Source organism: Aplysia californica, unplaced genomic scaffold (genome assembly GCF_000002075.1).
Source record: "Aplysia californica isolate F4 #8 unplaced genomic scaffold, AplCal3.0 scaffold00177, whole genome shotgun sequence".
NCBI classification, from domain to species: domain Eukaryota; kingdom Metazoa; phylum Mollusca; class Gastropoda; order Aplysiida; family Aplysiidae; genus Aplysia; species Aplysia californica.
The window spans coordinates 1,093,974-1,119,576 of NW_004797447.1; the positions used below are offsets into that span (position 1 = coordinate 1,093,974).

Below are 25,603 nucleotides of genomic sequence, written 5' to 3' on the forward strand. Positions count from 1 at the left end.
CCCCCCTCTCTCTCTCTCTTTTTATACACCTACAAACACACACACGCATTCATGCCATATTCTGCCCAAGAGAAATGGATAAAAGCAGTCCATCTCCACTTTTGGCTTTATTTGGGAAAAGAGAAGCACGTGCACACAATAACGGCCAGTTAGTATAAGGGAAAAGCAAGACAGACTGAAACAAAAGAGATAAAGAAAAGAAGGACCAACCAGTGGCCATCTCCTACGACCAGCTTCCATTTCTGGTCAAAGTTGACTTACATCACTCCATTGAATAAATCCCTCTAAATATCTGTTGGTCAAATAAAGGTCCAACTATTATCCTGTACACCAGAAATTTATTTCTTTTTCAAGACGAGTCATGAAGTCAAAAACCACTCTCAGTCTCATGAATTAACAGAAACACAATGGTCAGACTGTGCAATGCGGCCAAAGTAGAAACATTATGAAATCGCCTCGGTATCATGCAGAAGTGCGGCTTACAAGCAGTGAATTTGACCTCTACTATTTTGCATGGCACGAACCATTATTTATTAGAGGTAGGTCTTGAGTGGTTGTTAACCTTTTACGCTCTTATTTACACAATTAAGATAACTGTATGGTGTATTTTATACCCCGCATTGTGTTTCCAAAACAAACATTTAGGTACAAGACTACACACGTACTGTAATATTTCATTTGTTTTTTTTTTAGATGAACAGGACACCTCTGCATTATGCAAATGGAGTATCTGCTGACTTAACAGATTTGCTGGTATCAAAAGGTGCAAGCATTAAGTCTAGGGACGCGGTAAGTCTTCACAGTCTAGAAAGTTTGGACACTTACGACAGCACACTCATGTCTAATCATGTCCTTATTAAGAAGGCATATCCCATAATTTGCAAAAAAAAAGGTTGCGCGAGAATAGTGTGCCATATCATGCTCTTTCAAGAGGTAAAACACATTTTAAAAATGAATGTAATAGTGTCCATGAATATTGTCATGTTAATGACTTGATATATTTTGTCATGCTAGAGATTCAGAATCAATATCAAATAGCTCATAATGTTTTATATGTCTAAACAGTTTAAATCACTAAGAGTATGAGGTGCACTTCTTAGACTCGGTCTGGGTGGGCTAAACCGGACTGAGAATGACACTGTACTCCAGCAGGAAAAAAAGGAGAAACTAGATAAGACAAGACTGCGTGGACACATCATGCAGAATTCTAAAACTGTCTTGTGTGTGCAATGAAAAAGAACTTAACTATTACACCACAGACGCCGGTGACTGTACATCGGATCATTAAAAGAGAGGAAATGTAGTTCAGATGGATTCTTATATCGCTTCTTACAAGTAGAGCAGAGTTATGTCTATCCGCATAAAGTGCATAGAGCTTGTTGTTGAGGGGGAATTTGCGCTATACAGATACTATCTATTTATAATAAAAATAATAATAATAAACATTATTATCATTGTTATTATTATTATTGTTGTTGTTATTAATTATTATTATTATTATAATTATTTATTATTATTATTGTTGTTGTTGTTATTATTATTATTATTATTATTATTATATTATTATTATTATTATTACCATTATTATTATCATTACTATTATCAAATAGGGACACTAAGAAGAGAAAACCGGTCATTGCAAATGTGTCCATATTCTTTCAGATGAAACGGACCGTCCAGTACTACAAAGAGCACAGCTCAGAAATCGCCGCCATCCGTGAAAGCCTCGGCATCAAAGCTCCGGCTGTGGCGGCAGAGCCCGTGGAAGAGCAGCAGGCATCACTAGATGACCCCAACGTGAGTACCGGAGACGCCGACACGACAATAGCGGCTGACCAGACGCTCAGCGGCAGTGAGCCCAACACCAGCGTGACGGCCGACACCAGCGCGGCAGAAAACGCCGACACTGCACCCGAGGCAGAGCCGGCCCAAGTGGCCACCGTGGTCACTGGGGACTCTTCCGAGCAACAATAAGCTCAGTAACAACCACTGACAGTACTGCGACTGGGGTCACTACAATGTACGTGGGCAATCAGGTAGTAACTGGGGTTAATAGAAGTCCCAGGTTGGAAGCAAGAAATTTCAGAGAAAGCATTACCCGGTAACAATCTCACTTTCAAATACGCCTCATTTTGACTCAGCATGAGAGACTTCAAAGGACATTTCCAAGCCATCATAGTCATGAGGTGACAACTACCTATACTAAAAACACGTTCTAACATCTTTGCTCTTTTTTTTCGATAGCATTTCTCTCCAACCCAAAGAAGATCCTTACTGAACCATATGATGTCGCCTCTATCTGTACACATAAGGAACTGCTACATCGTTTGTTGATTTATCTACGCATTAGTGATTTCATCTCTTTTATGTTTGTGTTTGTAAGCTTTGACTGTGATCCTTAGCACCATGACAAAACCTCATACTTTATTTAATTTTGTAACAACTTTTGTAACAAAACTTAATAAAACCATTAAAACATACATTTTAGTCTCCCAGTGTATGATTTGCATATGTATTGGTGATGTAAAAAAAAACCCAACAACAACCGTTTCTGTACCAAAATTAAAATCAAATGTAGTATACCTTCCACAAGCCATATTGATATGTAATGGATGTCATCTTCTATCATCAATACCCGTAAGATCACATAATAGGCAAGATCTCTGGCTGCGGAGCTTCAAAATTCTACTTCCATCTACGACTACGATAGGATCAAGTCAAGTGCCTGCCGGTTGGGGGAGGGGCATGGAAAATTCCCAAACAGCCATGTGCAAGAATGGAGCACTGGGGATTAACACCTGGGCCATCCACACTATAATTCAGTATAATACCAACTGAGCTATTGGCATTCCTGCACTACAAGACAAAGTGGTCAGGTCATTGCTAAAGTGGAGGTGGGCTTGGCTCAGTTGTTAAACAAATAAGTAGGAAAATGGAAGGAAAGAAAAAAGATACAAATACAAGTAAATATCCCAGGTACGTTTCTGAGTACAGACCACTATCTTTAAATTTAATGGGTTTAATGCTTTTTTCAACACTATTCATCGCCCAATATGCTGCATAGATATGGTAATATTGAAGAGGCCAAATCTCAAAATTCATCATCCATCTCCAAAAAGTCTGAGCCAAGTAGGTGGAGGGTTTTAAAACCTCCACAAAAACAACCACAGTTCAAGAATCAGGTTGATCAACAAAGTAAAATAGCCCTGTATGAAACACCACCTCAGCAAATGCTGCAACATAAACGTTTTACATTTGCACAGAGAACAATATTAGGACAGTGCAGACCAACATTTCGGTATCCTTCATTGTTCTCAACCAAGCTGTCTTTTACCAGCTTTTAGCCCACGGTCATACATGTGCACCCTCACTTCTTTTTATAACCATTTTTACACACTTCTGAAGCCATCATTAGACCAACAGTCTAAATATGCTTATTTTTATCTTCTTGGAATGACAGACACGATGGAACACAAAACAAACACAAAATGGATAATGAAAAAGACACAACAACTAAACATGAATCATTTACTTACCAGTCATTTTTCCTGCAAGGTAGCCAAAACTGTTTGGAGCTGACTTTGGTCGACCTTTGGCCTGATGCAGCCACTGCTTGAACCTCTCCTCTGCCATCACCTTTCTTCTCTCTTCGTGTTGCTGTATCTTCAAATTTTCCTCCTTTATTCTCCGTCTCCTCACTCTCTCTTCCTTCTTCTTCATTTCCGTCCACAAAGCAAACTTCTCTGCTGCTTTTTGTTGAATTTGTTGGTCCAATTCTTCTTTTTTCCTCTTATCATTTTGAACTTTCATTTTCTCCATCTTTTGTCTTTCAGTCCACTCCTGATCTTTCTTCTCTGTCCACTGCTGTCTGACCACCTCTGCTTTTGTCAACTTTACTTGTTTCTCATGTTCTTCCTTTTCTTTCAAGGCTTTAGCCTCCTTTTTCTTCTGTCTTTCTTCTTGCTTTTTTCTTTGATCATCTTTCGCCTTTCGGACTACCCACTGTTCCCAGGCAGACATATTGCTATCAGCTGATTTAGACTTTGCCGGTGATATTTCTCTGTGGACACAAACACAAAGAACACATACTTTATAAATCATAACAGACTGTTTGATCCTTTGCTTTACAAAGAAGAGAAAGTAATATAAGAAATGATGACTAAACAGTGCATAAGACTCAAACTCTTTGCTTCTCAGAACACTTTTACCCATTCTGATAATGAAGTCTTCTTGATCTTCAACATTGCCTAATCTTAAGATATATTGGTATTTAATATACAAGCAGTCTGAAACAAAAAGAAACACACTAAACTAACAGACTTTCACCCATTCGGATAACAAGGCTGTTTTTAAGGTAAAGCGCTTAAAAATCTTTTTGGAACATAGCTGTTTTTACAACCCCAGAGACACAATTTAGATCAAGTAGGAGGTAGGCTTCCAACCCTGCATGTCAAGTGATGGGGCCACCATAGACTGAGAGGGATACAATATCCCAGCAGAAAGACCAGGATACTTGAAAAAAATTTATCCCCATTTGGGAATTAAACTTGGGTTTCCTACGTGCGACAGCGAAGCGCTTAACTGCTACATCACAGACATCAGAAGTAAATTGTTATTTCAAAAAGAAATTATATGGATAAAAAAACCCACATTAAAGCACAGCGATGGCCACACAAGCCTGGGGTCAAAACAAAACTAAACCCAGAAACGTATCTAACAATTGGACTATCAGAACTTCAACCCATGCAATGATTTGTGACAAATTTCGATTTCAGCTTTGGAAAGCTTTGTATTCATGACAAAAGTGATATAATAAACAGAAGTGAAGAAGTTTTTAGTTTTAATAGAGGTTTTACGGCGCTCGCAACTTCATAAGGTAATATGAGCGCCAGAAGATTAGAGGTGTTACAGGAGAGTAACAAACATAAAAAAGAAGAAGGAGAGATAAGGACATCCACACCAGAGCACCCGCCAACCATTCACAGATGTGAAGAAGAAATCTGTACTGGTACAGAAAAAAAAGAAGCACCCTCCAATAACTCTAAAATCAAAGTGGCATAACTTAGCATATTTACAGTAAAAACCCTGCTTGGGAATGTTACCCTGTACCAATGGTTAGTACAAATGAAAAATTCTGTCACTGTGATCAGTAAAAATGGACAATGCTATCGTCTTAGGATACAAAAAAATATTAAAAAGCGGTGTATGAAGGCAAAAAACTATCCTTTAAAAAAATACAGAGCTCCGAACATGACTACATTCACAATGTCAAAAACAGTTTCTGACAACATCCCTCAAAGATTAGCAACAATCACTTGAAAATTGCTGACAGACTTTTCTTACTACAACATTAAATAGAACACCAGTGTGAAAAGTCAGAGATATGCCCCTACCTGGAGTTTTCAATCTTGTTGTCAGATTTGTTCTTTCTTCCTCTGTTTTCATTTCTTGTAGGCCTTGTCTTTTTATTGGAGTCAGGCGTACCACGGTTGTCCGACTGACCCTTTTGATTGTCGTGGGTGCCATTTTCCGTATCATTTTCACTTACATAACTGTCATGGTCCAAGAATGATGTAAGTGAATCAGTCGAAGCATGCGATTCCAAAGAACGGCTTCGAATTTTAGCTATAGCATCAGGGTCAGGAATTTGCATCCACCTAAATGGAGAAAACACTACCAATTTGATTTAAAGAAAAAGAATTTATAAAAGCATAATTTCAAATAATTAAGCATTCCCATCTCTCTTCCTTTTCTCTCTTTCAATGTGTATATCAAGCAAGAACTTAATAATGTAGCTGAATTCATCAAAACTACAAAAAAAAGAGTTTTTTTCATTGCACAAAGGAAAAACTACCTCACACAGGCAGTTAAATGAGTAAAAAATGAGACTAAAAGCACACCAAATACCCCCCCCCCCCGAAAAAACAAACAAGCAAACAAATAACCCCCTCCCCCCCAAAAAAATAACAACAAACAAACAACAATCCAAACCCAACTGAAGTCAATGCATCATTACATTTTATAAATGCAAAGCAAATTAACATATAACTAGATTTTGACTTTTTATTTTAAAAAACACACGATAAAAGAAATATTATATCTCCACATATAATGTATGTAGTGATTCAGGTAAAGTTAACTATTAATTATAACTTTAAAATGTGTGGGCACACACTCCATTTATTCAACATATAGTGTAATACTAGTAACCGATAACATATCATCCGATATTTGGCTCGCGTAGAACCAGATTTGATGCCATATTTAAATTTAAGCAAACTTCGTTTTTGATTGTCAATTTTGAATCTGAAATCATGTATAAAGGTCACCAGCTGCGTTGTGTGCATCTGACGTCACAGCTGCTAGGCCAAGGCCAAGGCCTACACACAGCACACTTCCTGTGGCCCGGTTAGAAAATAGTGCTGGGACGATACCACTATATAGGAATCGATGCGATGTGATACTTTTTCAAAGAATCGATTCGATACCGATTCCGACATCAAGTAGGCCTAATTGAACTTGATCTATAAAAATATTTTGCTTTACCAATACACACACCAGGCACCTAAAATCAACACATTAACCTGAGAATGCAAATGTTTATATGCCTAATCAACACTTAACCTGTGAAGAATTATCCCTCTCAAAATGTCCCACACAATACGAGTCTTTCTTGATGTCATGTTGATTTATAGGTGAAGAGCGCGTTTCTTTTTTTAACCCGATGTTTCGATTGGACTTGAAAACAACAAAAGTATCATCCCTTGGATCAGTGCATTGTCTGGGAATAATTAGTCCTCATGTATCGATCCTTTTCGAACGTATCGATTCGATTCCGATACCAAGTATCCATGCATCGAATCGATTCCCGCCCAGCTCTATTAAAAAACCGTTGGTGTCGGCCTATACGTTCTTACTGGGTACCGGTACCTGCCCATCCCTATTAAAAACACGCCAAATATTTAATCGAAACAGAAAATCACATATACCTCACACAAAAAACCCCCTGGATTAAACAAATAAGCAGTGAATGAAGAGATGTAAGTCGAGCATTTTAAGCAAATTTAATACCAAATGCAAGGCATACCTTGGCTTTGTTACTGTAGCAGTAACCGGGCGTGGCCTTCCCGTCATTGAAGTCTGCATTTTCTAAAAAGAGAAGAAAATAAATTGTATTTTTAGAACTAGAAATAAGAGGAAAAAAATGCATCTTGGCCCATATATTTTATGAACTAAATGACATCACGATCATAGACTCTAAGCATAATTACAGCTGTATTGACATTCAACAATTTGCAACTCAATACTTCTAATCAATTTGAAACATTCATTACTAAAACTATTGAGAAAAGGAAACAATGCTCCTTCAAACTGCCTTCTCTTCTTGCATTCTTCATTCCCAGAAAAAAAAGAGAAAAAAAGGCACAATGAGTCATAAACTTTTGCAGAGCCTCGCATACAAATACAATCATAGCATGAATGATTATCATGTAACTTCAGTGCAATGAACTTTGTGAAACACAAAAATTCTTGTACTTTGTTACAAACAACTGAAGAGTACTTTTTTAAAAACTTTGTTCAGTCCACTTTCACAAGTTTGGAGATTACTAGTTACTTTTTCCTCCTTAGGTACCCTTAGGATGTCGAGGGGAGGTGCAGGTTTCGGTCCTGTATTAAGTGTGCCGTCTGCGATACATTATGTTGTTCCAAGACTTTTTTAACCTCATCCAGCCAGGTCCTTCTTGGTCTTCCTCTTGATTTGAAGCTGGATTTCCGGGCGTTGTAAGCTCTTGTTGCCAGTTACTTCTGGGGCATTCTGGTTACATGTCCGAACCATTTGACTCTTTGATGCTCCATGAAATTTATTACTGGTGGTATTCCGGTTTGTAGGCTTATGGTCTCTTTCCTTATGCGGCCTCTTCTTGTGACATTGATGGTTTTGTGGAGACATCTCATTTCCTATACCGGTACATTGATTTTCCTTTCTTTTACTTTGTTCAGGGACCATGTTTGGTATTGGTATGTTTAATAAGCTGGTATGAAGATGCTATTGATAAGCTGGGATTTCACTTCGATTTGGACGTTCTTGTGACGGAGCAGGGGTGCTATCTGGAAGGTCACTGCATTTGTCTTCTTAGTTCTTGTTTTTATCTTTTTGTCCATATGCCCATCTTGTGTGAAATGTTGAGTTTCCCTGTTTTTGAAATGGAGACTTTAATGTTTAGGAGTTACCATTCCTCATTTAGTCGTGAGGTGTGTTTTTGTTATTCTTCTTCACTTGTATTTAATACACTCTGGTTATCAGCAAATTATAGAAGCTCGTTCAGTTCAGTGATGTTGTCATTTAATTTGCTGCTTTCATGATCTTATCCATGTAAGTGATGAAGAGAAAGGGAAAGAGAACACACCCCACCTCAGACCTGATAGTTCTTCTGTTTATCTTATGGCACACAGGCTGTCATGTTTGAGATATTGACCAATTTTTAGCATGGAGGCTAGTGTCAATTTAGTAGATATCTTGAATCAGCTGAGCTACACGGAAGGCCTTGAAGAGCTTTATATGTAGACGAAGCATTTTTCGCACATACCTTTTGTATGTTTTGTTGGGTTTTACAGCAATATCACAAAAACAGTTTCTGATGGTAATGGCTCTCAACAAAAGATGTTCACAGGGAAATTCTCATGGACTGAGCAGGTTTTGTGAACAAACGTGAAGGTAATTGAATAGGGTTTGAAAAATTATAACTTGACCCATTACAAATGCGATAATGGTGGACTCAATTCTAGTTAAAACATCAATTTTCGTCAAAAGTGGACAGAATTGAATTCTATTTTTTTCAAATGCTCAGTTTTCTGTATAATTAGTCAGTCCACTAAGCACTGTGAGAGCTACCTTAGCAGCCTAGACAGGCCTACCCATAGTTGGTTTATAACTTCTGTATGTTGGACCTTACTGTTGATGATTAATTGAAGGAGTGACATATAATGTATTCAAAAATTTGTGGCGCAACTTACTGTTAAAGATTACTTAACCATAAAACAAGACTTTCCAGCTTTCTTGCACGACTTGTCTTAAAACTGATCAATATTTATTGTAAAAACTTGTTAGCCAGCTGTATTCTAGAAAATTCCCTAATAAATATTAATAAAAATTCCAAGTGTGTGGTTTCTACCGATTTTACCAAGGTTTACAGCTGGGGCAATGCTTTTAACTCTTCGGTGCTTTAAACAGCAGAAGCTGAAAAGTAATAAAAATTCTGCAGAAGGTCTGGGGGCCTGAAGGGTTCTGGGACAATGTCCCGGAAGGGTTTCAGGGGGGTAAGCCCCCGAAGATATTGAAACTTTGTGCTAATAGAGGGTTGAAAATGGCATTTGGGAGCCTGTTTGAAGAGAATGAATAAGAGATTGCCAACAACCCATAACACCAATTTTTTACTAAAATTTTGTCTTGTTTGATTTCTCCACAAACAAATCTTTCCATTGCTGGCAATGTTCAAAAGTGCAGGTTCCTTTTGCCATTGCTAAGTCACAATAACTTATAATTCAATCAATTTGTCATCGCACCATTGGCAGAAACCTTGGAATAATTAGACATTACACCTTGACAATAGAGAGTATGAATAGACTTTCCCAGCACATGTATACCCAAATTCTCCTCCATTTCCACATTTGAATGCCAAATGTCGCAACCTAGGAACACCACTTTAAATCATTTTTCATTAAAAATAGTAATTTTGTTATAAATTTCTTTCACCGTGGCCCTTATCAAACTCCCGTAAAATCTTCCCACTGACAATTTCTCAAGACCTAAACAAAATTCCAAAACAGTTTCTTTTTCACAGAGTTTTCTTGTCTAAAATCACAAGCCAATTTACTTGATCGATGCACAGATTTTCCAAATGCGACAACAATCCAAAGATAGACAGAAAAAATGGGTGAATGAAAGAAAGGAGGAATTAAATTGGCCAAAAAAGTTTGTTATCATGGCTAGCCAGATTTTGAACGATTCGCAGGTAGGTAAAAAATGTCGGTAGCACTACGCCATCGCACTTATAAAAGGAGTTGATAATGACCGGGTATGGAACTGTCAGAAAGTATGGATTTGCGTAAAAATACTGAAGATTGGAAGCACTGACCCTTTCACTGTATATCCACTTTAAAGTTAAAGAGGTATACCCGACACCTGGTTTTATATCTATAATTGTCAGCTCTCATTCCATATATATCACCTAGAGACACTTGAGAGTGGGACTGATGTGAACAAAGATATATTGCACTTGATTTGGAGCCTACATAATTAAAATTTGATAAGTAGGCACCAGGTCAGAGTAGTCCTACAATGGATTCCTGCCCACACTGGGATACCGGGAAATGAAAGAGTTGATGCTCTGGAAAAGAAAGGAGCTAGCCTCCCTCAGCCTGAAATTCCTACTAATTACATTACACCCCACCTGCTCCCAAATGATCAAGTCAAACCTCAAGGAAGACTGGATGAATGATTGGGCCACAGGTACAACAGGAAGGATGATGTATGGCCACATAAATAAACCATTGGTCAAAGATCCAATCAATGAGTTGAGGGGGGGAGATCAATCCATAATCTTCCAACTTAGACACAACATGTACCCCTCAACCAACATCTCAACCAAACTGGAGTAAAGCAGTCAGCTGCCTGCCCACTATGTGACTACCCCTAGAGACAGTGGAACATCATCTGTTCTTCTGTAGAAAACTAACTGATTTAAGGGGATGTCTTCTTCCCAAGCTACCCCACACATCTAATTGCCTCTACTCCTCAAGACAACAATTAGAACAGACATGCAGCTATTTCTGAATGGCATCATGCAGAAGAGTTAACGCTCAGATGCTACTGGATCACTAACAACAACAACATCCATTATCACTATATTATTATTATATTGTGATATATAGTAATGCGAATTACATGTTCTGATGTCATGAATGCTGGATCAGGATGATCTCCCCCTTTTTTTTTACAACAATAAACACCCATCTGTTTCACTACGCTTTGTCTACCTACTTACTGAACAAATGTAATCCACGAAATCTAAACGATGTTCAACTCACAAACAGCCCACCAATCAACATTCACTACCGCGAACTGCGTTTTATGGCTCGTGTTACTCTGAACACTGGACCGTGAGCCATGGCTCGCCACTTCTTGCTTCAAAACCATGCCTAATTTTGCAACAATTGAAACTGAAATCTCAGGCTGAAGAATGATCATTTTTAGCAATATGTTGAGATAGGTCATTATTTCACCTTTATTTTCATATCGAAGTGGCTAGCCTGCCATTCTTGCCGAACTTAGTTTAGGCCCTCCTATTGACCAAAACCTGTTGTTGAGTATGTAACAGATCTCATTAGTAACTATTCAGGTTTAAAAACATGCACTGTCAAGTAAGGCATCTTTTGATTTCGTCTCAAATACAAATACTTTAGGTATTGCAAACTACAAATTTATCAACAATTCTAGAAGTCTAGATCTCATATTTGCTGTTTGTCAGTCTAACCTAGCCATCATTATAGTATTATTAATTGGCTAGCCCAGCATTCTTAATGAAAGTGGCTATTCTCACCCGTGGTGAGAATAGAAATACGATCGACCTCTCACCCCGGGTGGGACTTGCCACCGTAGGCTATTCTCATCCGGTGTGAAACAAGACCTGTTTTTCCTAATTTCGGAATACTTTCTATCGATGTGGATGATCAAATGGATAAAGGCAAAGAAAAGATTACGTTATAGCACAAAAGTAAGCTAATTTTATCGACTACAAAATGGCTATTTCACTTTTCGAATCGAGCCGAACTACGGGGGTCGCCATTTTGTTTTGCCCGGAAGTTCTCGCAAGATCTACTCCTCCCCTTTTCTCTCTCCGTCTCTTTCTGAATACTGTCTGTCGGTGTGGACGATCAAATTGATCAAAAGAAAGTTTAAAAATGATGGTAAAACACAAAAGTAAATCAATTTGGTCGTCTACAAAGATGCTACGGCTATTTAACTTTTCGAATCGAGCCGAACTACGTGGGTCGCCATTTTGTTTTGCCCGGAAGTTCTCGCGCTACTCCTCCTCTCTGTTTCTCTCTCCACTGCCCACAGACAAAATTGTACGCTTTTAGTAGGCTAACAGTAGTAATGAAACGTTTGTTCACAGCACAGAATTCTACAATTTTTCTGTTATCACACTGCAGAATTCTGTGGTTTAGGGTGAACGCAAAATCGGTTGGCCTAGATCTAGGCTATAACGGTGAACGCGCACCGGGTGAGAATAGCCAAAAGACTCGCCTGCACTATTCTCACCCGGGGTGAGAATAGAGGTGGCCTTCTTAACATGAATCTACTAATAAGTCAAGTTACTTTTTAGTTAGTTACTAGATCTAGCCGTCACTAGTACGGCTAGCCTCTTCCTTTTCACATATATCATGTGGCTACCATTGAAAATTTGAGCTCAGAATCTTTAATTTGTCCGACGATAGGCAGAATCAGCAAGAAGGTCACAGATGTGAGATAGGGCCAGGTAGTGAAAGAGTTAAATTTAGGCTATTTACTATGTCGATAATAGGGAAGACTGCTTGAAAATGGTGTTTTTACGTCAAGCACGTACAATAGGAAATACCTGTCTATACCAATACACCAGAGATGTGTCAAATTGCAACTGATTACCTTCTGCCTCAAATGACAAAGACATCAACCAAAGATCACATTAATATTCAATAATATAAAACGGTCATATAATAAAATTTCTCAGGAATGAAAGTAGTTTTAATGGTTGTCTATGAAGCATACGCCCCGCACTCAAGGTGCAACCATAGATTTTATGGATAGAAAATCTTGGAACAAGTAAAACATAAAAAATAAGAGTAACAATATTATAAAGAAGTTTGATGTATACAATTAAAGTAAATGTATTTGTTTTAGATAAATTATTCACGGTTTGATTGTTTCAAACTTTTACTGCGTTTCTTCTATGTTTGTAGGAGATGTAAGATGGCGACTTGACAACGCTGTGTACAGAGATGATGCTCTCTCTCCAAGTCTCTTGGTTAACGTAAATATGTAGCCTACATTCAAGATTTTGAAAATGGTCAGTGTTGATTAACAACAACCCGAAGGTGTCTCCAGTATCTTGTTGTTTCAATATTATGAGAATAAAATATGACTTAGATATACACTTCTGAGAGTAATAATCGAACCCGTCCGTTTTCCGTCACAAAAGACCAACAATAAACAACACTGTCATTGGGGTTCTTTGGAAATTTAATTGCCTTCCCGTTTGTTTACAAAAGAAACAGAAGTGCTTGCTAAGGACAAAAGTGGCCATATAGGCTAAGTGAACCCTACCACATTCGCCAGTAATATTTTTCTGACTTTTTTGTATTAATTTTCGGCTTGATTATTGAACTTTGTCTTTGTTGGACCCACTGACACGTCGTGTTTACATGTGTATTAATGCCCACTAGCCATAATTTAGCTTGCTAAAGGCTTGCGGAGCGTTTGATTCTGTAAGATTGAACTTTGATGGACCCAACACATACTGAATGAAGCCGGAACTACTTTTGAGCCTAGATCTAGATAAGATATTAGATCTAGCTGTGCAATAATGGTCCGCTCTTATTTGCATTTTTTATGTAAGTGTTTTTAAAAAGGAGTTCGTTTTTAAAATTATTATGTTGTTTCCCCCTGAAACCCCCCCACTGTTGTTATGGCTAGTGCATTAATACATGTAAACACTATTAGTCCACGAAAGTTCAATCCCACCTTGAATTAATTTGCTAGAAAAAGGCAATATTATATTTGACAGTTTTTTTAGATCTATAAGTGGTTTGCAGTGTCAGTGAGGGCTACTTATTATAATTACGCCTGCTTAAGTTAGACCTACTGCTTATAAATTATATAAGGACACCTATGATGATACTCCATGTCAATCGGCGATGAAGTTAATAAATGCGATTTCTGTTTTTAATCAGTCATAAAAAAATTTAAAAACTAATGTAAATTTTTATTCTATCCCACATGGATGCCGGCCTGCTTTGGGGGTCAATTGGTTTGCTTTGCTGCAGATCACCCGTATAGATATATCTACTAAAACTTCTTTTCAAGATAGTGTCAAACCTGACTGCAAAATATCAAATATGGGTTAAAAAAGGGGGCATACCTCCCTGTACCCCCCCCCCCCTCGCCCGATACTGTAGGAGGGCAGGCCCGCACGGTTAGTCTTAGTGTGAGTGATATAGCTAGAAAAAACCATCAAATATTTTTTAAAATATTAATTTTCGACGGAAATGAAGTTGAAATTCGTGTCAAGCGCATAAATATATAAGAAAATGGACATCTGGAGACAGGAGGGAAAGAAAAAGATTACCAAAAACTAAAGCAGCATGGATGTCACTACACAACCCTCTGCATTCCCATTAATGCTTATACATACTCTTGTTGACTCTGTTATTGTTCTTTAATATAATTCCTGTTCATTCTCCAGGGTACATGGACACACATCAATAGTGGTGATCGAAATTAAATGCTACAAGTATAGAGTGTTAGATCAATCTGATGGGTTGTATCAGATTCATATTCAGAGGCTGTATATCTTTGCATTGTCTTTTGACAACTACACTGCTATAGAAGATATCATTCAGCAAGCTGATCATTTTCAATATTATACATGCACATATGAATATGGAGGCTTAGGATGCCTACATGATATAAAATCAAGCAGCTGATCATAGCAGTCATCATTGTGTTTAATCCTATTGAAATGAGAGTTGTGTCGATGATAACTGGCAAATATCATTTTATGTATGCCCATGTTCTTTTAATACCCCTCACCAGGGCAGTGCGACTGACTGAAGTTGTCTTTAGGCCATTCCCAAAGGGGGGATATTAACATATTCTTATGCACAGTAGAATTATAAATGGGCTGATTTATAAATGCTATGCTCATACTTTACCGGAACAACATAAAGGGAACGCTGCTGCTTTTTCTTTCCTCATCCTTACTATCGCCATTTTCTTCTACTTCTTTTGTATGTCACTCTCTTGTGCACTGCTATTTCTGGGCTGCCTTGATAGTTGAAGCGGACTTTGTGCTGTTGAGACTCGAGAGGTGAGCAGAGTAAGCCTGATTCCCCATTTGGACTTCTCTGTTGACATCCACCCCTTGGCGCTCATATGACCTTATGCAATTGCGAGCACTGTAAAACCTCACTAAAGCTAAAACTAAAAACTTTTTCCTGTTGCAGGAGGCTTGACTGGCTGAATATTTAATCACCCTCTTTAAAACTCAAAAGAATCATGGCTTCGAAAGTAGAGTCAGGCCTTTCAGATGGCACAAAATTGCCAAGTGTCATGATAGGAAGGAGCTGCTTGGTCTCTCCACCATCATCTGTCAAGCCCACTCAAATGAGTCCGAAGGAAATAGCATCAAATTGGTGCTCAGAACTTAGGAACAGGTATGAGTGTGACAAATGAAAGTACATTTTTGTATGTGCAGCTTTAGCTATTATGTTAGAAAATATATAGAAGGCTAAAATTCCATATTCTTTGTCTCTATACCGTATTAGTCAGTTTACTTTAATTATTTGATGGATGGAGAATGATGAAGCCATTTTTTTCTCTAAATTTTTAATGTGAATAGTGAATGTGGCAAGGTGTGTATTTTGTAAGCTTCAATTACCCCTTTATATATTGCATTCAAAGTGTCATGGGCTGTGCTGGGATGATAAGTATGGTTCATTATAAATTATTTTGATATGAGAGTCGATTAGCTGAATTTCAATTTTACATGAAGTAAACAAAATGTTTTGTGTAGTTCTTTCTTATTTTTGTATGCTATTGAGAACTTATGTAGGATGATATCGTACTGATTTTATTTCTTCTTGAATTTGTAATTTTGTTTCCCTTTTGGCCAGGATTACTGAAAACATTGAGTGCCATGAGGATGTTAATGAGGATGATGTCATGCTGTTGAAACAAGAGCTTATCGGAGTCTTCATCACTGCACTGCAACAAGACTCGTAAGTGTCTAAAAATATATGTTTGTTTAACACAGTCACAACAGACTATGGTTAACTCATTTCACACATTTTGGGTTTCTCTTTATTATTTTCTAGTCAAGGGGGGTTTTGCGAGCAGATAAATTTTGAGCTGAATGGATGCACCACAAGGCGTTATAAGTGTTTTGATCCTGTGGGATTGATTTGATCGTCCTCTCCACATTGACCTTTTGGTGTGAAATCTGGCTCCTGCCTATGGAGGTGAAAATGATCAACACTGTTTGTATTCTGATGGACTCACTTCACTGGATAGAAGCGCTGGAGAAAAAAAGTCTCGGAACGCTATGTTGCGGATCTAAGGTAGAGTCATCTGTTCTGAAGTCCAGCATGATGCCAACTGGACACCCAAATTGAGCTGTCACAACTCCCCAGAGAGGAACACTCGATGACAGTACTGACACCCCTAATGATTAAATGCTCTTGCCATCTTAACTTGTCTATATATCAATTGTTAGAATGCTGTTTAATATGGGAACTGTTTTTACTTTTATGATAGGTTAATTTTTTGGTTTCGAACGGTAAAAGGAAAATCAAAGTAACATTTAGTTTTAATTTGGAATTACTTTCTGATATGTACAATTTGTCCTTCCAGGCGTCCACAGTGGCAAGTCTTTGTGGAGATATTGACTCTGCTGGAACCTTTCAAAAGCCTATTTGATTACTTTGAGACAAGGGCAGAGGTAATTCGATTGACAGATTTACTCACATTTTAAAGAGCTTAAATAAATATATATTTTATTTTATTTTTCTGGCTATGAGTGATGTACTACTTCTCATTATTTTTTTTAGAAATCCTTGTCAAATGGGAATATAATGTGTAGCAATGCCCACCGAGCGCGTTTTGTTCTGCCGATTTTTGGCCCCCGCAGCGGGGGTGTTTTGTGGGACGCACTAACGCAAAGGTTGTTGTCTTCAACTCGCTCTCACGCCGCTTCTTGTGAATGGATATGAAAGAAACTTGGCAGCCAGTCAGAAAAGAGGTCAATCTCGTAGTATGCAGTTTGACAACATTGTACCCATCCTAGAAGCAGTCGAAAACGTTTGCGAAAGTGGTTGATGTGGTGCGCTTTGAAGATTTTTCGGAGCTGTGATTTGTCAAACTGACTGATACGTTGTACACCATTTTTCTTTATTCCCTTAAAATTTCAAGCTTCTGTGTTTAGCGGTTTTCGCGTAATCTTTAAAAATGTGGGAGTAACTAAGGGAAAAAGCGGCATTGCCATTTGCGCGACGACCTGCTGCTGGGAAATTTCCACTGAGTGACGTCATCAGCCATCGGTCGCCTCGGGCGCTACAAACGAGGCCCTGCTTATGTGAACCGGAAAGGGGGGGAAGGATACTTGAAAACTAAACGGGGGCCTTGATAACTTGCGTTTTTGTTGCATTTTAGTCACAATACAATAGATCTCGTCATTTTTATTTGTTTGATCGCATGACAGAAGAATAGAAACAGAAAAGCAAACATCTTGAGAAGTGGTATGGCATTGTGTTTGCGTTATGAAAGCCTATTCCCCCCTCTTGGGAAAGCACACTCTTGGACTCGTCCTGTATGCTCTGTTTGGAAAAGTGAGGCTTTAAGATTGTTATTAAAGAGTATGGTACTTATTTAGTCCAGTCTGGGAAGATAGTCCCGTTTATACATTGTTATCGTTCACGCGTGCGCGGGTGAGTGCGCGCGTGTGCATGTGTGTGTGTGTGTGTGTGTGCGCGCGCGCGCGCGCGCGCGTGTGTGTGTGTGTGTGTGTGTGTGTGTGTGTGTGTGTGTGTGAGAGAGAGAGAGAGAGAGAGAGAGAGAGAGAGAGAGAGAGAGAAGGGGGGGTGTGTAAATATGCTACATTTATTGTATGAGTTGTAGCCTACACATGCGAAATATTCCCATGACTTGTAAACTATATTATCTGAACGCATCTTAATCTACCACACAATAGGACACTGTCCAACAATTGAATATACACAGAGACGATCTTATTTTCTGTAACGAAGTATGCATGCTTTTACTAGTATAGAACTGGATTTATTAGTCGCTCTCTACTTACATTTTTGTGACAAATTGATCCAGAGCATTGCTTGGCAAGGAGGAACCTCTTATGTTGCCAAGTTTCATTCAAATATCATGACTTTGGGAGAACATATGACTGATAATCTTTGTAAATCTGTAAAGAACGCCACTTTTTTTTACCTGTTAATGTCTTTACAACTCAAAAAGTATGACAGATTTTAAAAATCTGACTGCATGACTAGGTTCTGCATTAAAAAATGTACTAGACTGCCAGGTTTCATTTACATATTCCAAGAAATAGGCGAGCTATGACAAATATTGTCTCAAAACGCACCGGAAACCGCCACATTTTTACCTATAAACGTCTTCATAACTCAAAAAATAGGATAGCTATGAAAAATCTGAAAGCAGGATAGATTCTGCACTACAAAATGTACTGGGTTGCCAAGTTTCTTTTAAATACTCCGAGAAATGAGCGAGTTATGACGAATATTGTCTCAAAACTCACCAAAGGACGTCCCATATTTTGGGGTTTTTTCATTATATAAAAGTGTACCAGAAATTAATTGATTAAAAAATCTGTAACTTTTTTGTTTATTGATGGATTTCAAAAATTCAAAAAGTTCCATGCTTTCTGAAGATAAAGCTACAAAATGCACCTATTTGCAAACACTTTCTGGCAAAAAAAGGATTTTCGTGGTCATTGCTATAATGTGTGAGTTAGTGTCTTTCTATAAAAATTGTCCAAAAGTTAAAAAAACCCTGAAGTTTAAGTATAAATTAATGTAGAACTGTTTCTTGTTTTGAGTGACATTTAGAAAAATGACCCAGATACTATGATTCCAACATTGGCTCTTTAAGGTAGTTTTTCTCCTGTGATGGTTTAAACAAATCTTACATGTTTTTAAGAATAGTTTCAATTTTTGCAAATTCAGTTGCATCATTACCTGGAACGAGTCCTTCAACATGTTCACCTTCACAAGGAACGGCTCTTTGACCTGCAGATTGAGGCTGTACTAGAAAAGATATTTCCAGAGGTAACCATATTTGTCAGATTGAAGCTTTTTACATTGTAGATAAAGTTTGACTCTACTTTCCTATGAGATATCACTTTTTTTTATTGAATAATATATAAATTAGCTTAACAAAGTAACTCAGTTGTTATTTTGAAAGAATATGTTCTTTTGTGGTTGACCCCACCCCCTTTCCCATATTGCTTAAAAGTGAATAATTTTAAAAGCTGTTTTAATTGCTTGTGTTCAAGGGTTGACAAAATGTTCTCCACTGTAGTTACCAATGATCCTTCCGCAGGAAACTTCTTATTCTCTCAGACCGCGCTAACTACTTATTCTCAGGAAATATCTCTGCTGAAGGGTAAAGAGCCTGTGTGTGTGAGGAACTACTGCAGTGCTCCTCCTCCTGTTCTCTCTCTCAGCATCCCATCGCCAGCCAAACTCCCCTCAGCTCTGCAGCAACCTCTGCCTCACCAGTACCCTGGCAGGTTCCTGCCTGATGGAACCAATCCCTACTCGACATATATTCCAGTAAGGTTTTGCATTTTAACTATTCAGTGCTAGTCCCTGATGTATCATCAAAATGGTGTTATCTTCTCCGCAAGTAATGAATCAAAAGCAGGTCTATGGATCTATACAAAACTCTTTCTTTGGCTGTATTACCTGTTCTGGATTTAGTATTCCTGGCACCACGCATCTTTTAAATTTTTATTCTTTTGTCTTATCTTGACTTATAACATGTCTGCATTACCGAGAAAATATATATGAATTGTCTGTTTTGAAAGAATATGGTGTCCAAGGCAAGGATGGGGATGAAAGCTTTGCTTTTTTGATTGTGTGATCAAAATGTACATTTTTGAATATTTATGAGGATTCTTTTCACGTTTTGGATGGAGCATGGGTTTTTTTCATTTTGTTTTCAAAGATTTTTGGAGGTTTTTTTTGTCATTGTGTGAAAACATTTTAATTAATTTTTGGTGACTCACGACATTTATATATCTTGAAATACAGCTGAAATTGTCTAAGAAGCCACACATTGTTGAGGAGATAAGTGGTTGTCTTAGACAGGTGGATGTCTTGGACAGTGTTATTATAATATAGAGACAATGCATTGGGGAAGTGGGAAATGATTGTTTGTACTGTTGATTGTCTTCGACAGTTGGTCGTTGGGGCAGGTTCTTCAACTGTAGTTGCAGTAAATATTTTTATTTTAAAAGTATTTGTGTATTTTCTTTGTTTTGCTTACAGTCTTTCTGCAGGACAGATAACGTTTTTGTCAATTTTGCAATAGACACAATTTTCCAGGTGAAATAAGGTGGTATTTGGGCCACTTCTAAGTCATCCAGGGATTGTTGTGCAAAATCAGCTGTTCGTGCTGTTTTTTCTTAGTTAGCATTTAACTCACTGGAGACGGTTCACGCAGCATTTGCGAGCTCCAATATTTCCCCGAGAGGTGGCTCACGCACTCCCTGTGAGCACAAGTTTCGTGTTTTGTCCTTGGCAAAGTACGCGCGCAAACGCTGCGTGAACTGTCTCTTACCGTGCAGCCGACTTTTGTTTCGTTTCGTGCGAAGTTTCACCGGAATTGGCTAGAAACTTTTTGAGTTATCGACCCGGTAGGAAAGTTAGTCATAATATAGTCACACTGAGACCCTACTTTCGTTTCTCCGACATGTCTGTTCTCGCAACAGTTTGTCAGTACAATTGCAGCAAGTTTAGGTTTAGTAAGAGTTTTACGGCACTTGCAACACAATAAGATCATATAAGTGCTGAAGATTAAGTGTTACAAGAGAGTAACAAACACAAAAAATTGAAGAGAGATCAGGACGAGAGTTGTTTGATAAGAAAGAAGGAGCAAACTGCACAAGAGCACCCGCCATCCACCCACTTGGCAGCACGAAAAAGCAAACATTTTTTAAAGTGTTTGACGACTTTGACAGTTCAGAAAATTCTGATTATGATATTTTAGACCATGGGGATCCTGATTTCAATGTAAATGAGCATCAAAGCACTGATTCTGATAGAGAGTGTTCTAGTTCTAGACAAGGCTTTCAAATGCAAAAAATCCGCTTTGCCTGAAGCCCTGTTTTTTTCACACTGAAGTGGATTAGACAGCAAATACATAAGGATTACCATATTGATTACCTGCTTATTCATGAGTTTGGACTTTTTATTCATTTTGAAACACAAAACACAATAAAAGACACTCAGGGTTAATTTTTGAGGGGTTTTTTGTTTTTTTGTTTTTACCCAAGACATGTCAAAAAATTTTGGCGAGCAACACATTTTTGCTGATTTTCAAAAAATAATTTCTAAAAATAGTAAAAGATATTGCCTTTCTGTTTTTTGTGTCATATTGTGCTTGTTTAGATCTGTTATGTGTGTAAAAATGGTGGTTGTATGTCTTTGGAAAGGGTGTTGTTTGAAATGTTGAAATACCCCCAAAAATGCCAGTCTTCAGCAGATGTAGACCCACAAAAGGCCCAGTCTCCAGTGAGTTAGCTCTGTGGTAACCCTCAAACACATTATTTTTTTTGTTATGTGAAGTTAATTGTTTTGAGTTTGATAATTGTTGTCTTTATGTGTTTGTTTTTTATAGACTGATGAAGAAATTCTGGGAGCTAAAAAGCTTACTTTTGGAGACCTAAGCAAGTCAATGGGAGCTGTTGGTCTTGAAATGGCTGCAAGTAAGTGAATTTGTATTGACTGTTCTGTGTCATGTTTAAAAAGAGAATGATCATGTGAAAGAGGAACATTTTATTTGAAGACTTCTATTTTTCGATGGAGTTTACTAACCACAGTAACATGCTATATCTCCAATGTTGTTGATCTTTTGGCTGTTATGGAATAGAGGTTTTTTCATTATTGTTCTGTTTTTGAGAAAAACATGTTCACGACATGGAAGTCTTCTACACAAATTATTATTTTCCAGGAGAGGCCATCTGGAGCCACTCAGTTGGGACCACGGCGCTGGCCCTTGCCACAGACATTCCTGGAGAGGTATACTGTGTGATGACTTTCCTTCATCTAAAAGTTGCATTTGAAGAAATTGGACTAGGAGTCCTTGACATAATACTTCAGGATTTAAAAAAATGATGACAACACACACACACAGACACACACACACACAGACACACTCACACACACACACACACACACACACACACACACACACACACACACACACACACACACACACACACACACACACACACACACACACAGACAGGTAGCCCCCCCCCCCCCCCCCCCCCCCCCCACACACACAGGGCCTATACACGGATATATTTATGGACACACCTGGACATTTTTAAAGTCAGCTTGGCAGTCACCTTAGTGGTTTGTCATTGATCCAAATTTTTGTCTCCAAATCCCGATTTTTTTCCACCTGAGATCCTGGTTTTTAGAATTCATAGTGTGGCAGGTTTGAGTCATATAGCATCTTGTTCATGGTGGGCCCATCAGGTTTCAAAATTGCTTGATTGTGATAGGGTTCTGTCATGTTGTCTTCCTGGTGAAAAACTGCAATAATTGTGCTGATCTGCCTTAAAACACAACTCACCTACAAAGACTTTTATGATTTATTTTTTGACAGAAAATGAGCCCAAGAAAGGAGAAGATAGACAGAATGAGTGAAGTGAGCAAAAGTCTTCCCTCTGTGTTGTCTTCAAGGTCAGAGAAAACACCACGACCAGCACCAAAGGTAGGCAAATATTATGTTGTCTCTGCAAGATTCTCAGTGCCATTTGATTCAGCTGTTCATGTTTAAACTTCATTTGAGTTTTTTAGTGCTTTTTCTTCTTAATATTGATTTTTAATTGCAATTGTGTTGTTCAGAAATATAAGATATTTATGTGCATGATATTAACATTCACAGTTTCATAATGTTCTAATTGGAGGCAAAGTTCTTTAATTCCTTCGTAACTATTGTTTTGTTAATTTAATTTCTTTTTCATATCAGATGCAAGAAGAAGTTCCCGTGATGACTGGACGAGAGGCTGTGCAATTCTTTGCCGGGTGTCACCACACAGGGAAGATAAAGTCTCTGTACCTCAACATTGCCCCCAACAGGCACTACAGGCCTTATGATTTGATCTCTGTTCCCAAGAACAAGGTAGTTCTCTTGAACTGGGGGTGCTCCTGATGTTCTAGTTACCATACACTGTTTTGTGACCATAGACTCTCCTTGTATTGTATTGGTCTATGATTGTTTTGTTTTGTTTATTTTCCCTTGCCCATTTATATAAGATTGACGCCATCTGATTAGTAGAAAAAAGTGCATATAATAGTGTCCTTTAGTGTATAACGTGCATACTTAGTATAGCAAATAACTGTAGCAGCAGATAGAGATTCCAGGATTATAGATGTAAGTCATTGATCTGAGAACAGTGATGATTTTAGATATAATGGTGGTGATGAGTGATGATGAGAGATTGCGTTTAAGTAATGTTAGCGTTAGTCCTATCTTCCTCTGCTCCATTGAGTCACAAGGGACGTGGGTACCCTTTATCCTGTTCCGTACTGGAACCATCTTTACGGTCACCGTGAAGTTCCGAAATGGAATTGGTCTATGATAAAGTTCTGTGATAATTGTGCAAGTAGCTAATTATGCCACTGTGTTCATAAAAATGTTGATGGCACCCATTGGTAGGTATTCGTGACTACATATTTAGAGAAATGTGTATCTTTCTTGTTCTAAATTAATATTGCATGTTTTACAATAATAATAGTTGACTTCTCAGTTCTTATTTGAAAAGCCTTCAGATTATTCCCAGGCCTGATGTTATTTTGAGTAACAGTTAGGTTCATCTCTGTTGTATTCACAAGACATAAGTTCAATTCCAGAAAGAGAAAGTTATTTTGTATTTCTGTCTGTCGAGAGAAATGCTGTATTCTAATTGTCCTGACTGGCACAGTTTCAGCAACCGGCCACCAAGATTATCTATACTGTTTGAAACAAAGGTGTAAAACATTTGCAATTGCTGCCTTGGTTAGAATTAATCTCACTTCAGTAGTTGATTCTTCACTTCTTTTAATTTAAAAAAAAATAATTTTTATTTGGTCCCGTGTCCTGATTTTGGTGCTGATATTTATAGGTTACGTAAAAATGTGTTGACATGGTGGAAATTGTTATGTTTCAAGAAAAGCAAAACAAGAAAAAGGGGAATTGTTTCGTGGGTGATGATGATGAAAATGATGATGATGATGATGGTGATTACGATGATTCACTTCTTATTTGCAATGTATCTGGATTTGTCCCAGGTGAATCGGGAGCACTACGTCTTCTCCACATTTGGAGTTCTCCACGTGTACCCTGACCAGCCTGCGGAGAACATGACACTGGCCGAGTGGCAGCGAGAAGCCGTGCTGTGGAAGGCAGCATCCAGCATACCGTTCTTTAAGAACTATCTGGTGTCTAAAAGTTTCTACAGGTATATGTTTTGTACAAATAGGGTGGTCAGTGGGAGAAATTTGGATATGTCTTGGGGAAATAGTTTTGTGTTTTTTGGAGAAGTAGTGTTGTGTTTTAGAGAAGTAATGTGAGACCAATTCCTGCTTGGAGATGTTATAATATTGAATATCTTTTTCTGTTTGGTACATGGCGTCACTTTTCGCCTCCTTCTGTTACCTTTAGTTAGCATGACTCAGCAGCCCGTCGGAGCTCCCCGGCTCAGGGTCACGGGGTTAATGAGCCCTGAAGCGACTTTGCCAGTGTCGGTTAGGAAGTTCGCATTTTTTAATACATTTAAAACGGTATAACTTCTTCCCCATCCCACACAGCAAACCATTACGCGGATGTACTAAAAGCTCTATGTCTTGAGATTTATTTTGCGTTAGAATGGTTAATTTCAGTGCCTTAGTTTTTGTTCTAGACAAGTGTTTGTAGAGTACCCAATTTGTCCTATTTAAGTTACAAACTTATGAATAAATTATTGTTAATTTTTAAAAGGCACAACAGATCTAATTTTATTATTGAACAAAAGAAAGTTACTCTGTGGTTGTTCATGAATCATGCTGTGTCTGTAGCAGCCTGCATACAACTAAAAAGATATAATATAAGCGATTAAAAAAACCCTACAAAACCGTGTAAATACATAAGTAGAGATAAACTTTTTGTATGGAATAAAAATAATGACAGCTAACACATTCATTCTTAGTTTTTGTGTCGGAAATATGCGCGGACACATTGTCAGTTATTGCAAATGGTCATAGAAACGAAAGATAAAGCTGGAAAAGTCTGGTGCTGATTCAGTGTCCCTGGAAAGCTAGAAATTATTCGTCTAACCCAACTACGAGAAGTCATCCCTATTATTCACTCAACTTACAAAACCTAGACTTAGCGTTTTAAGAAAAGTAAGGAATTTCTGGAGTGTAACAGATTCTGTTCATGTATTACATTGAAGATGTATTCTGGCTCTAAAATCGATTTGTACTTTTCATTGAGAAACTTCATGGTACCTTTTATAAACTTTCGAGAAAACATGCGAATATTACCGATTATATAAGACACAAAAAG

General features: G+C 38.0%; 3 protein-coding genes across 4 annotated transcripts in view; 2 read left to right on the forward strand and 1 right to left on the reverse strand.

The window, feature by feature from the left end:
* LOC101860096 overlaps positions 1–2,481 on the forward strand; it is a gene marked incomplete in the record, with an annotated part of 14,688 nt that extends 12,207 nt beyond the window's left edge. The window contains 2 exon segments of the mRNA XM_013082497.2: positions 694–789; positions 1,663–2,481. Of these exon segments, the coding sequence (XP_012937951.1) occupies positions 694–789; positions 1,663–1,974 (408 nt within the window).
* The window catches only part of LOC101860569 (coiled-coil domain-containing protein 34), a 31,936-nt gene extending 19,137 nt beyond the window's left edge, over positions 1–12,799 (reverse strand). Inside the window, exons 1-4 of one of the 2 annotated variants that reach the window (XM_013082498.2) lie at positions 12,639–12,796; positions 7,088–7,149; positions 5,394–5,657; positions 3,537–4,060 (exon numbers count right to left, since the gene is read on the reverse strand). In XM_013082498.2, the coding sequence (XP_012937952.1) occupies positions 3,537–4,060; positions 5,394–5,657; positions 7,088–7,149; positions 12,639–12,710 (922 nt within the window). In that variant the 5' untranslated portion in view covers positions 12,711–12,796. Of the gene's footprint in view, positions 1–3,536; positions 4,061–5,393; positions 5,658–7,087; positions 7,150–12,638 lie in introns of both variants that reach the window. The other variant, XM_013082499.2, reaches the window with a different exon arrangement.
* A 205-nt stretch (positions 12,800–13,004) lies between these two features.
* LOC101860812 (dynein heavy chain domain-containing protein 1) overlaps positions 13,005–25,603 on the forward strand; it is a 115,475-nt gene continuing 102,876 nt past the window's right edge. Inside the window, exons 1-11 of the mRNA XM_035969741.1 lie at positions 13,005–13,106; positions 15,262–15,471; positions 15,931–16,035; positions 16,667–16,754; positions 19,009–19,110; positions 19,429–19,617; positions 21,686–21,773; positions 22,019–22,086; positions 22,682–22,789; positions 23,048–23,200; positions 24,349–24,518. Coding sequence (XP_035825634.1) covers positions 15,314–15,471; positions 15,931–16,035; positions 16,667–16,754; positions 19,009–19,110; positions 19,429–19,617; positions 21,686–21,773; positions 22,019–22,086; positions 22,682–22,789; positions 23,048–23,200; positions 24,349–24,518 — 1,229 coding nt within the window. The 5' untranslated portion in view covers positions 13,005–13,106; positions 15,262–15,313. The remainder of the gene's footprint in view (positions 13,107–15,261; positions 15,472–15,930; positions 16,036–16,666; positions 16,755–19,008; positions 19,111–19,428; positions 19,618–21,685; positions 21,774–22,018; positions 22,087–22,681; positions 22,790–23,047; positions 23,201–24,348; positions 24,519–25,603) is intronic.